The sequence below is a fragment of the Barbus barbus genome, assembly GCF_936440315.1.
Source record: "Barbus barbus genome assembly, chromosome: 8".
In the NCBI taxonomy this organism is placed as follows: Eukaryota; Metazoa; Chordata; class Actinopteri; order Cypriniformes; family Cyprinidae; genus Barbus; species Barbus barbus.
In genome coordinates, this window is record NC_136736.1 from 28,769,328 (window position 1) to 28,783,048 (window position 13,721).

At 36.5% G+C, this 13,721-nt stretch overlaps 3 protein-coding genes across 3 annotated transcripts; 2 read left to right on the top strand and 1 right to left on the bottom strand.

Annotated features, from left to right (window-relative positions):
- Positions 1 to 1,253: 1,253 nt before the first annotated feature.
- LOC306873851 (fibrinogen alpha chain-like) lies at positions 1,254 to 4,452 on the top strand. The gene is made up of 6 exons (XM_079423354.1): positions 1,254 to 1,394; positions 1,511 to 1,621; positions 1,752 to 1,935; positions 2,072 to 2,217; positions 2,456 to 3,341; positions 3,612 to 4,452. The coding sequence occupies exons 1-6, from the start codon at positions 1,341 to 1,343 to the stop codon at positions 4,307 to 4,309; spliced, it is 2,079 nt and encodes a 692-aa protein (XP_079279480.1). The 5' UTR covers positions 1,254 to 1,340; the 3' UTR covers positions 4,310 to 4,452.
- Positions 4,453 to 5,092: 640 nt separating this feature from the next.
- LOC306873869 (fibrinogen alpha chain) lies at positions 5,093 to 6,822 on the top strand. Its single transcript, XM_079423383.1, has 4 exons — positions 5,093 to 5,220; positions 5,456 to 5,639; positions 5,931 to 6,076; positions 6,399 to 6,822. Exons 2-4 carry the CDS (start codon positions 5,546 to 5,548, stop codon positions 6,693 to 6,695), a joined length of 537 nt encoding a protein of 178 aa, XP_079279509.1. The 5' UTR covers positions 5,093 to 5,220; positions 5,456 to 5,545; the 3' UTR covers positions 6,696 to 6,822.
- Positions 6,823 to 8,725: 1,903 nt separating this feature from the next.
- fgb (fibrinogen beta chain) lies at positions 8,726 to 12,443 on the bottom strand. Its single transcript, XM_079423386.1, has 7 exons — positions 12,351 to 12,443; positions 11,931 to 12,134; positions 11,403 to 11,586; positions 10,787 to 11,128; positions 10,037 to 10,159; positions 9,371 to 9,656; positions 8,726 to 9,256 (listed from the first exon to the last, which is right to left on the bottom strand). Exons 1-7 carry the CDS (start codon positions 12,426 to 12,428, stop codon positions 9,028 to 9,030), a joined length of 1,446 nt encoding a protein of 481 aa, XP_079279512.1. The 5' UTR covers positions 12,429 to 12,443; the 3' UTR covers positions 8,726 to 9,027.
- Between the last annotated feature and the right edge of the window lie 1,278 nt (positions 12,444 to 13,721).

Sequence of the window (13,721 nt, forward strand, 5' to 3'; positions counted from 1 at the left end):
GCGTGTGTGTGTGTGTGTGTGTGTGTGTGTAATATAAGTAATTTATTAATAATAATTCTTTTGGAGGTTGGCAGCCAAAATTGATATTCTTCCAAAATCATGATTTTGTCATTGTAGCCTTAGATCTGCTTTATCTACTTTTGATTGTATTGTAAATGTACACAAAGCATAGTAATGAAGAACATCAGTGCAGAGCTTTCTTTCATTAACAGAGGAGATGTGATCTGATCTGTATTGTGCAATGTGAGTTATGTGCACATCAAAACAACTTAAAACAAACACTGGTTGTGTAACTGAAAAGACAGTCCCAGAAATGATCCTCATGGGCTCAAACTCCCACCTCTTCCTGCATCTTTCTTGCAAATTGTTGATTTGAATTTGCAAATCATAGACTATAATGATGATTCAACCTGTTTGCAAAAATGCAATGTAATGAACACAGTCGAATCTGTCCGTAAGCAACGATTCATTCACAGCCCTAAGGGCAAAATAAATTTCAAATGTTAAACAATCTGCTGTCATATAATAAACACCTACAGTACTTAGTAAAATGCTTTTGAAAGACATCTCTAATGCTCACCAATGCTATATTTATTTGATCACAAATACAGTAAAATCAGTAATATTATGAAATATTTTTACAATTTAAAATATCTGCATTCTATTTTCATGTATTTTAAAAAGTAATTTACTGAATTTCCAGCAACCATTGCTCTAGTCTTTAGTGTCACATGATGCTTCAGAAATCATTTTAATTTGCTGCTCAATAAACATTTCTTATCATGTTGAAAACAGTTGTGCTGCTTAATATTTATGTGGAAACCATCATATATGTTAGCATTCTTTGATTAATTGAAAGTTTAAAAGAACAGCATTTATTTAAATGTATTGTTTTACTGTTACTTTTGATCAGTTTAATGCACCCAGAAGTGTTAGTTTCAAAAAAATCTTTCTCCAATCCCCAAAGTATATATAAATATTTTCAAATATATATTTTTGCAATGATACAATAATGAGGTATGAAAATATTTTCCACTGTTATTCTCTTAGCTTCCTAAGGAAAGTCAAATCTCATACTGCAGTGCTAGTTCTTGTACAACCACATAGGTTGTCATTCCCGTAAACCAGCTGATAACGGTTGAAAGTTGTGTAATTTGTATGTCTCTCTCTCTCCATCTCTGATTTTTTTTTTTTTTTTGTCCAAACACTGTGTTCCAGACTGCGGGGGCTGGGGACTGAGTGTCCATGGTCAATAATGAGCCAATCGGTTGATCAATCAGAAGGGTTCATATGGGATGTGCGAGCAGTGACAGTCTGTATTCTGCACAGAGAGGCCAGAGATGAAGCTCACACATTCGCTCCTCTGCCTGTTCGTGGTTGTGTCCTCTGCCTTGGTGAGTCTCTGATCACTAATCACTAACAAACAGTAGATATATTTCCTTTATTCAATCTTTATTTGAACCCATTTGAATTCTTAAATAATTAAATATTTATTTATTTTATTTTTCAGTCAGACGACACAGTTGTGAACCCTAGAGGTGCTCGTCCTATTGAACACGGCTTCAAGGCACAAGACACCTGTAAGACGAAAGAATGGCCTATGTGTACAGATGATGACTGGGTAAGTACTATTATTTCCTTATTATTTAAGTCATAAATATCAAGTCAAGGTTTTTATTAAGCGCTGAAAATGTAATAATGCCCACCAACCAGTTGGCTAAATATAGCAAATACCCATTTAAATTCTTCAGGGAAGCAAATGTCCATCTGGCTGCCGAGTTCAAGGCCTCATGGACAAAGCTGACCACGATATCCTCAAGAAGATTGAGAAGATTCGTCGTCTTCTGGACGAGGGCCGGAAACTGTATCGCTCCACTGATCAAGTGACCAAAAACACTTACACTTACCTAAGAGAGCGACTGACCTCTAGCTCTGGTAAGAAATTGTTTCGATTCAATCTTTGATTTTTTGGAAATTTTGATTATTCATGCCAAGCATGAAGTTAATTTGTGGAAGTTCACAGATGTATTTTTAGAAGTCACTATAGAAAATGTTTCCTCCTTTCTCTCAGGTAATGATAACAGGTACGCCACCTTGGCCGAACAGCTGAGACAGAGGATTACTGATATCAAGATTAAAATTGACCGTCAACTCCGATTACTGGACGCTCTGAAGTCACAGGTCAAAGATCAAGTAATTGTAATTCAGCGACTTGAGGTGAGCAAAATATTTATGTAAAAATTATTTTCTATTCTAAAAAATTTCTATTCTGAAATTTATGATAGCCCTTTCAAAATAAAAATAAAGAAGATAAGTATAAGGGAAAGTTGAAAATACTTATATAATAAAATTATTTAAGCCTTAATTGCATGTCACAATTATTTTTTCACTACATTGATTTTGTGACATAACTTACTATTGAAGCACATTCTCCCAATATTACCTCTTGGCGCAGGTGGACATTGACATCAAACTACGCACATGCAAGGGCTCTTGTGCCAGCTACAGTGAGTTCTCGGTGGACAGGGAGAGCTATGCGACTCTGGACAAGCAAATGGACCATCTCAACACTTTGCGTGTACAGAGTGTGGAGACCGTTAGTTCTCTGGGAATCATGAAGAGCAGGCCGTTGAAGGACGTGGTGTTACCCTCCATATATAAGAGTGGAACGGGCAAAGCCGAGCAGAAGCAGCTCCTCTTTGGAGACGTGGGTCAGATGCAGCTTACTCTGGAGGCGGAGGGTTCCACTGCCGAATCTGCCGCCACTGTTAGCAAGTTCCCCACATCAGGTATGGGCTCAACTTCATCCTCTACATCACATACCTCCACCTCCACCTCCACCGTCAAGCAGTGCACCAAGTCAGTGCGCAAGGTGATAACACACACCAAAGACGGCCCCGTGGAGAAGATTGAGGTTTCGGCTAGCGGTCCCGGATGTGAAGATTTAGAAAAAATGGGAATTTCAGATACAGAGTTTTTGACGGCAGCCAAAGAAGGGAGAGGTCTGAACCGTGACGGAGTCAGAATAACTGATAGCGGTGGGAATGAAAAGTCCATTACTTCTCTCTCTCATGGCACCGACGACCTAGGTGACTTCGGTGGAAGTTTCTTCACAGGTCTTGGCACTGATAGGCAAAGGTTCTCCTCATCATCATCTTCCACGAAAACAGTCGTGTCAGATGGAAGCAAGAGTTACTCAAAGACCACCCTCTCTAGAGACCCAATTTTTGGGGATGACCTTGGGGCGTTCATGCATGGCGACGTGGAAGAGGATCTACCAGACATCCACGCACGAAGCTTGAAATCGCGCGACGAACGCAAGGCTGGCTTTGTTGGTGGAGGTACACAAGAGTGAAACTCTTAAGCAGCATACACAAGTGAACCATTAGCAAACATAATCCTATTGATAACACTAGCAAGAGTTTGTTAGAGCTTCTTGGAAACATGTGGTGTAATGGACTAAACTAATATCCAAGTAATTTCCAATAACATGTCACATTTAATTGCTCATCCAGAAACAAATCCACATAATTAGTTCCGAAATTAATTATATGGATCTCTGGAACGAATGCAGCTTTGCTCTAATCAGCAGGTGTGTAATCTTCTTTCAGATTGCGCTGAAATCCTGCAGAAGCATGCGAATGGCGGTCAGAGCGGACTGTTCAAAATAAAGCCGGCTGGGTCGGAGGAGGTAGTAGAGGTTTACTGTGACCAGGGCACTGGGTTGGGAGGCTGGACTCTGGTTCAGCAGAGGGAGGATGGGTCTGTTAACTTCAATCGCACTTGGAAGGAGTATCGAAATGGTTTTGGCCGGTTAGACCAGCAGGGTAAGGGCGAGATCTGGATAGGCAACAAAGTCCTACACCTTCTCACTCAAAAAGAGAGTCTTCTGAGAGTGGAGCTGCAGGACTGGGATGGGAAAGAGGCCTATGCCGAGTACAGCGTTAAAGTTGGCTCGGAAACCGAAGGCTTTCCACTGACCGTGTCGGATTACGTGGGTGACTCAGGTGATGCGTTAGTGCAAGGTCAGCCTAACCTCGGATCCTTCGTTTCACATGCTGGCATGAAGTTTAGCACCTTTGATAGGGACAGCGATAAGTGGGAGGAGAACTGTGCGGAGATGTATGGTGGAGGGTGGTGGTACAATAACTGCCAGTCGGCCAACCTTAATGGGATTTACTATAAAGGAGGCCAGTACGACCCCGGCACCACAGTCCCTTATGAGATTGAGAATGGTGTCGTGTGGCTGCCTTTCAAACCAGCTGATTACTCCCTCAAAGTAGTGAGAATGAAGATCAGACCTGTCTAAAACCGAAAAGAGGGGATGGTGAAAAGGACAGATTTTTTGTTTTGAATGATCTTCTTGTCATAATGTGAAGACGCCATGTTGCCATGTACACTTTCACACAACCAGCTTACCTCATGTTTCCAATAAAAATGTGTTCACTTCAAGTTTTGGAGTTTGTGTTTTTATTTAAAAGTATCTGCTTTCAAAATAATTTTCTGGAAATAGACATCCTACAGCTAATTCATAACCACAAAAAAGCACGATGTGCTTAGATAATTTAGCTTTTTTAACTTTTCAATAAATTTGAGTCTGTCTCAGAAAAAAAAAGTGCAAAAAACATACCTTACAACAGTTTGTTTTACCTTATTTGCCCCCAAAAGGCTCATACCTTGAGAGTACATATCACTGAGGTACGAATATGCACCTTTAGAGTAAATAAGGTAGTATATTGTGCCAATGACAAGCTGTTATAAAGACAAGCTGTCTTTAAGTACAATTTTTGCACATTTTCTTTCTGATAGTGTATCCTAAAGATCATTTCATGATTTTGACCATTAGTTAATCATACAAAAGGCATTAATTTACCTTTAGCCCTACTGTTTTAAATATACAACTCTAGATTGTTTATTTGTTACTTTATAAGATGGTTTCACATCAAGGCTGTGAATAAACAATGAGACTACAACATTACCACTATATATCATTCACAATCATATGATATAATCCTCTCAACATGAATGCAATTTTCAACATTAGCCATCACCCATCTTTGAAGCATAAACATTATAATCAAGTTTAATGCAAGTGTGTGGTTTGTTGCAGTGTGTTCGACCTTGAAATCTGGTCTCAAACAACATAATCACTATGGTTACACCAGATTTGGACACTGTCCAACACGGCCAACATACCCTTTGTGCTCTGATGAGGAGAGGGTGAGTTATTTTGGAGAATCAGATCACTTGTCTTCCAAAAAGTGGTTTTAAATAAACTAGTAAGTAAATTGATAATAAAAAAATACATTCACTGATAAATATAATAATTATAAATTATATAAGAAAAGATAATGATTAATTCTAGCACAGGAAAATAAATAAATGGTTAAATTTATTCTGCAGTTGTTGGAATCAATTGTTTATGGAAGTTTTTAAAGTGTTTTTTTCTTTGTAGGAGGATAAATGTCCATCTGGGTGTCATCTGGAGGGTTTTATTAATCTTGCAGATGAAGACATTCGGAAACGTCTGAGGAATATTTGTGAAATGATTCAAGAAAATCAGGACGTCACTTCATCTGTAATGCAAAAGAGTGTGCAGTTTTATGGATCACAAAGAAAAGCTATCATCCAGACATATAGTATGTTAAACGTTATAGTTCATTATTTTATGTGCTTTTATATCTAATTCTCTATTCGTGTGTTTTATAAACAAGGTAAAAATGTAAAGATACCATAAGCACCTTCCAATAGGTTCTCCGGAGGGTTTCACCAGTGTGGCGAACAGTTATGTTATTTACAATATTCATATCAAAAACCTAAATTTACCTTCATAAATTACTTTATTTACTTATTAAATTATACATTAATAGGAACAAAAGGCTTTTTAGATGAACTACATGAGGTGGCCTCATGGTATTTTCTCTGTGCAGTGCAGGAGATCAGATATGCTAAGTTTGCTGAAGACCTTCACAGGAACTTAACATTCCTGCACAAGAGGTCTGCAGAACTTGCAAAAGACTTACAGAAGCATCATCAGTTGATCTGCGATCAGATAAATGAAATCCGTCGAATTGAGGTAAGTGAAATCGATGCATGTGCCAGAATACTTCTTAACCTTCTTCAAAGTCAGTATTCGAAGCCCCCTAAATAGCATGACTAAATATCTCTGAAAAATTTTATTTTCTGCATCATTAGAAGTTTATATAGCCCCTTGGTCGAGAACCACTGTTGTTTATTTTATTGACTGGAAAGTCAGTAAATTCAGGCTCACATAATCAATATATTTGATCAGATGTTCTGCCAAAACGTTTGAGTCAGGGATTTCATTATTTGCTTGAAGTTAAAATGTAACTTTTGTCCTGATACAGAGTTGTTTTTGTTTAATTTTTGGAGTGAAGGTGGACATTGACATCAAAATCCGTGCGTGCAAAGGATCATGCAAGCAAACCTTTGACCATGCCGTTGATAACGAAGCCTTCAAAGCTATGGAGAACAAAATGGAGCAGTTCAGCATTATCTCAAAGAGGCGAAAATCATTCTCCAAAAACAAAAAACTAAAACTTCAGTCTGTTGATCGGCCTAGTGTGTCCCCCTCTTACCGCAAAATTCCCATTGTTCGCACTGAGCTGCTTACAAAGTTTGAAGACATTGAGCAGCATCAGGTGATTTTAGATGAACTCCTAGAAGATATTTAATCAGATTTATGCCTAGATTAGAAATATGAGGGATTATTTTTGTCTGATATTCTGTATGGTTTAGTAATTTATGAGTAATATACTGACAAATGTGACCCTGGACCACAAAACCAGTCATAAATGTAAATTTTTCGAAATTGAGATTTATACATCATCTGAAAGCTGAATAAATAAGCTTTCCATTGATGTATTTCCATGATTTGTTAGGATAGGACAATATTTGGAATAGATACAACTATTTGAAAATCTGGAATCTGAGGGTGCAAAAAAATTTAAATACTGAGAAAATCGCCTTTAAAATTGTCCAAATGAAGTTCTTAGCAATTCATATTACTAATCAAAAATTAAGTTTTAATATATTTACGGTAGGACATTTACAAAACATCTTCATGGAACATGATCTTTACTTAATATCTTAATGATTTTTGGCATAAAAGAAAAATTTATAATTTTGACCAATACAATGTATTTTTGGCTACTGCTACAAATATACACTGTAAAAAAATTCTGTAGTTTTTACAAAATAATTTTGGCAGCTGTGGTTGCAGAATAATTTTGTAAAAAATACAGAAAAACTGTAAACATTTACAGTATAAAACTGTAATTTACAAACAAGGAAATTTGAAAACCACTAAATTCAACAACAGACACTGCTATTAAAATCTGTTTTGTACCTTTAACATACTGACAACCACCATAATAATGCAGGTGGTAAAAGAGAAAGCCACATGAAGAATCAAAGCTTATCAAAAGTAGCTTCACCACCAACAGACGTCTATACTAATATACACAAATATAACAAAAACTATTTAAAAAACATGATTATTTAAACAAAATACTTTCAAAGGAGTGTCACGCAGGGAATTCTGGGAATATCAGTTTACCGTTTTTGACTGTAAATTATACATTGATTTGTTATTTTTTATTTTTAAATAAAAAATTTATTGTACATTTATTGCTGTTAATTGTACATTTTAAATGTACAATTAACAGCATTTTACTGTAAAATTACATGAAATGCCTGATTAGATCTTTTACCGTTTTTCCCTGTATATAGTACGGAAACTTACTGTTAACCTATTAACTGTTTTTTTCAGTAGCGTTTTAAAAAGAAATACAGTTAAAATTACACTTATTTTTTACACTGTATACCCCAGCGACATAAGTTTTGTTGTCCAGGGTCACAAATGCTGTACTTATTTCTTGTGACTTTGTTTGTTATCCATTTACTCCATATTTATTTGACCGCTGTGCCATTTATTTTGCCAATATCATGTTTACAGTTTCAGTTTCTCTTTTTTTTTCAGTATACTTTTAACTTATGTGAAATAGTGTATAGTGTTAGAAAATACAAATATCACTATTTTTACAGCAGTAAAAAATATAAAAAAACAACAAAAAGCACTAGGCTCCGTCTTAATTGCAATGCAGACGGAAATGTGTATGAGAGACTGTACAAATGCCATTTCACACACAATGTATTAAATACCTCAATGAAATATCTCAAAACTGTGAAAAACATTTTTGTAAAACTATGTAGTGAGTGTCAAATAAATATTAATCTGAAATTTTAATATGAATATTTATGTTTAGATGTATCTTTGGCTACTTCCATGTGTCAGGGAATGATTTGAATGATTTCACTTTTTAATGTTTTATTTTTTCTTTTCTTTTAGTTATATACAGTATATGAAGTTCACATTAAAAGTACATTGTTTCCACCACAAAATTGTTTTTTTTTTTTAATTGTCTATGTTAAGGATATAGACAATATAGTTACAAATGCAAATACAAATAAATTTTATTTATTTATTTTTACAAATGTCATTTTCTTGAGAATGGAAGCACAGTTTGAAATGTGGTGAAAATTTTCATGACAAAGAAGAATTCTTCTGTGATGCATGTATATAAACTTGTGAGAGATGTGAAAAGTGTTTTAAGAAAGCGTATTTATTAGAAGCTGACAAAGTCAGACACAATCGTGAAGTCCCCAAAAGTGCCCAAATGCTCCAAAATAAGAAAACATTACATAAATAAAAAAAAGACATGTTTAATTTTTTTATAGGTGAGCTTTAATGAGAACTAGATTGTGTTACATTCCTTACAATCCTTGTTGCAGTCCTTGTGTTACATCTTGTTTGACATTCTTTTGCATTTTCAAACTTTTCAAGTTAATTCACTCTTTTTTATGCATATATGAACAGTGTCTCTTGAAATGTTTAGGTTCAGGTTTTATTATCCTCCTATTCTCAAAAAAGCCTAAACGAAATGAATGCTACTGAATGGGAATGTGCTCAAGAATGGAGGTTGGTGCTCATTTACTTGAAGTTTTTTATTGTTTGAAGAAAGGTCTAATCTTCATGCTGATAGATTTGAGCGAATACCACGAGCCCTTCCAGTTCATCCAAACAATGCCATCATCTGTCCCATGCTTGGCCATATATTTTGTATAAGATCCTCCCCAGTAGTATCGCCCATTAGGATTACAAGAGTGGCATCGGTTGTACCACCATCCTCCTCCATCTTCTCTTGAACACTGCTTAGAAGGATCTCCAGGTATCCTGTTTGAGATGCAAACAATTGGAAAGAGAAAGAACATATGAGATACTGCACAACTTATCCATGCAGTTTTCAATTTGGCCACCATTAGGACAGACTCTTAGGACCATACGCACCATTTGTCATTATCTCTGTCGTAGGTGCTGAACATCATGCCGTTATGAATGGTCATGGTACGGTTCTCTCCAAGCAGTTCTGTTGCACCATCCAAGAATGTGTTTCCAGCTGTTCCTGAGTAACGACCAGCTGCTAGGATGTAGTTTGTGGCTTCACCCTGCACCGTGAACTGCTCATACTGAGCGTAGACCTTTGAACCGGACCAGTCTTCCATTTCAACCAGAAGCTCAGTGGGACCCATCTTTGTAAGCTGACTAATACGGTCGTTACCCAACCAGTACTCCCCTAAAACAGTCCACAACAAGTACATTAGAGAATTGACTTTTGAGTAGATTGAGACCCTGCTGAAAAGACCAGCTTTTAAAACTTCTATGCTGGTCTAGGCTGGATTATGCTGGTTTGGTGCTGGTGGACCTTTATATAAATGCTGTTCACTAGTTTTTGGTAATACTGATTGACCATGGAAGCTTGTTGTAGCTTGTTAAGAAGCCTGGTTGAGGAAATCAGCACACCAGCATCCAAAACACAACATATATGTGTCTTTTTTAACCACATAATATGCACTACTAGGCTACATTTTAAGTTATTGTCTAGATACTTCAGGTTACATCAGTAAAACTCCCAAATGCAGAATCACCACACATCATTTGTTAGCTGTAGCTCACCAGGAGTCTGGCAGTGGCCTTTGCCCACATCAAATGCAATGTTTCCAAAGCCTCTTCGGTAGTCATCCCAACGCCTGCCAAAATCAACACTGCCGTCCATACGGTTCTGGATGAGCACCCAACCTTTGGAATAGTAGAGAAGTTTATGATGGTTGCGTCAATGGCAAAATGTGCCTCTAAGCATACCTCAAAGCATGATTGATGATTTGTTAATTAGTTTGTATCACATATGGCTTTTCTGACAAGAAAACTTGCTGTTTACATCAGTAAACTTGCTTGGTAGCTCACCCGGTACAGCACTGCACTTGTGAGTGTGGAGCACTCGGTATGAGTCTTGTGAAACATGAGGTACAACAAAAGAGCTCAAAGACTTGTGGAATCTAGCTAAAATGGCAATGTTGCTTCAGCAAATTAGCTTTTTATCTTACATTAGTTTTTGATGGCATTTTTGGTTAGGTTTAGGGTAGGGTTTTTTGTAGTTGCTCTGTTATTATTTCAGTGGACATTTCAGGTATGAACCCCAGCACATACAACAGCCAATGAAATAAAAAGGTTTTGGATAAAACTAAATGAACTTTCAGTACCACTCACTGGACATTTAAATTTGAAAGTATCACAAAACGTAGTATCACTTTGCAGAAAAGCCTAAATTGGATGTTTCTCATAACTTTCCTCGACAGGCCACATGATTTTGAGATCCTGAGCTACGTTAGGGTTAGGGGTTTGTTTAAAGGACAAAAGTGGACATACCTCCTTTATTACTCGCCTGATCGCAGAAGACCTTGTAAGGCATGCTGAGTGGATCAGGCCGTACGAGGTACATCTGAGATTCCTCTCCTCCTTTGCGAATGATCTCTTCGCACTCCTTGCCGGAAACCACAGGAATCGGGCAGCTGACTTTACAAGGCACTTGGCACTTGGCCCTCTGAGTAGTGATGGCTTTCTCCAAACGCTGAATCTTATCACGGATCTTGTCAAGCACACCCTGCAGGATTTTGAGGTTCTGGGGGAAGGTGATGTCCACAGCGTCCTTAATATAAGCATGCTGGTTCTCTAGGCTGTCTGTGTACTGACCAACCAGCAAACCATTGCCTATGAACAAACACAAACAGTGTTAAATCATTCCGAATGTCTAATTAACGAAAAATGGGTTGACAAAGGAATTCACTTTTTTTTTTTTTTTTTTTTTTTTTTTCTTATTGACTTACTCAATGATTTTGATTAGATTATATAGTTCCTGGGAATCAAACCCAGGTCCTCAGCATTACCAGTTGAGCTACAGGAACATCAAGAATTATTCTTGTCTGATAGATTATTACCTGCAGATCTACAAAAGTTTCTATGCTCTCTTAGAAAGTATAGTTACCCTCGCTGACTCTTTGTCTTTGTGCTACTTCTGCGGTCATATCCAAGACGTAGCCATAGACAGAATTGGTGGACTGGGTCAGCTCATCCACAGATCTTTTGAGCTGATCTACAGTTGGCCTCACATTACGTTCTTGCTTCTGGAGGGTTTTCTTTAGATCACAACCCGTGGGACACAACACACCCTGAAGAGAGAGAAAAAAACACACAAATTTGAATTGTGTTTTGTTTGTGCAGTATTAACTTGAATTAGTGCCATAACCACCATAAACACCAATATTCAGATTAATGGTTGACAAAATGGGCTTTCAGTGTGAGTTTATTAATGCTGTAAATTTGGTCTCCCCAATATTGAACATTTAGTTATGTCATTGATTTTTAGTTCTATATTGTTATTAAGAGCTCTTGGCCACACTTACAATATTTGTCATCTAATTTTAAACTATCAGAAATGAATTCCTGTATAAGTTATGTTGCCCATCTAAACACATATTGCACAAGTAGAATCAAAACACTTTGGCACTCTGACCATTTTCTCCGACATGTGGGTACATCCACCAGAATCTTGCGGCTCTTCCTTCTCCTGCACAAGTTTTCCCACTGGTGCTGTAGTTGGTCTTCCCCGGTAACGGCTTCCCCCACTGATGGGGGGTGGGGCAGCTGGGCCTGAGGAGTACGTCTCACGACCTCTACTGACGGGACGATGACCCCTGGGATCTAGGATTTCTTTAGGCTAAAAGCAATACAAAATCCAATTAAAAATGTTACCTTACCACATTTTGTAATGAAATTGTTTGAAAATGTTCATATGATTTGAAGTCATATAAAGACTTACATCTTTTTTGTCTTCCTAAAGGAAAAAAGTGGGAAAAGAAAGCAAACAGTAATCATTATATTATCAAAAAGTAACAATATAATTATAGACAATATTATAATAAATAATATTTACCGCTCCATCCTCTTCATCATAGTCGTTCTGTGCAAGAGCTCCTACAATACACAGGCAAAGTAAAAAGCGAAGCTTCATTTTTGTGGAGCTCACACTTCAGTTCCAGTAAAAGTGTGAGGGTTTCAGCTGTAGATAATTCAGTGCTGCTCTCCCAGAATTTATACCAGATGAGCCCCCGCACTGGAACAGGAGGGACTGCAGTGTTGGTTAATCTTTAATCCTTGAGATGTCGCTTTTGGTAATCAGCTCAGGGACGGCATCATTTTTGGGAAATTAAGAAATGATATGAACAAAGCAATGAGAAATAATCATGAAGCAGTCAATGTATATGTCTATTAAAATGCATATTTACCAAACAAATTATACCAAAAAACTCTGTATATTATATATTACTGTGAATACTGAATGTATAAAAAAATTTACATTTTTTTTACTTCTGGCAGCATTTGAATTAAATTGCCACTGCTCCTGCTAACAGAAGAATAAAGAAATGTATGAATAAAGAAAAGAATTCCAGTGTTCTGGGGAAAATTGTGCAAAAAAAAACACAGTTAAGGTTTTGATTAACATTAAGCACAAAAGGATGTCCAATTGAGAAACACTCTGTCGATGTTCTGTTAAATTTGCATTACTCAGCAAGTAAACTGTTGCTGTTTGTTTGGCCAGTGTGATCTATTGCCATATCTTCAGCCACTCACATCTCTGACTTTGACTCAGAGTTAACAGACATGACTATGACAAACAGACACCTTGTACTCAATGTGTAGTGAAATATTTATATTAAAAACACTAATGCTCTCAATCACTCTCAGCTTTCATTATAAAATTATAGCTTTGTATTTACCCCGTAAAACCTACTGTATAATATTTAATATGGACAATTCTAAGGCCTCTAAATTATCAACATTATCAATATTTTCATAAAAACCTGTTGTACATAATCTACATGCATTTTGTCATCTGACAGACTGATTTTTTTTTTTTTTTTTTTTACCCCTTTATGTCATATTGCATATGTCTTTTCGCTGTGAAATCTTTACATATTTTTAAAAAGTAAATGTAAGTAAAACTTTTGTATTGTTAGTAATATTTCAACACTTTTTGGTGATTTCATCAAAAAAAGATTTTGGCCATGCCATGTAAACATCAACAATTGCACCAAAATTGCATTTGCTAAGTTTCTGCTTATGCAAACTTATATATATATATAATATATAATCTATATAATCGATTATATATATAATATATATATAATCGTAATTTCTCTTAGTATTATTTATGCCGTTTACAGAGATAACCAGTTAAGTGAGACTGCGAAATAATTCTCAGATCTTATTGAATTACTATTGATAAATTAACTTTTGATTTGTG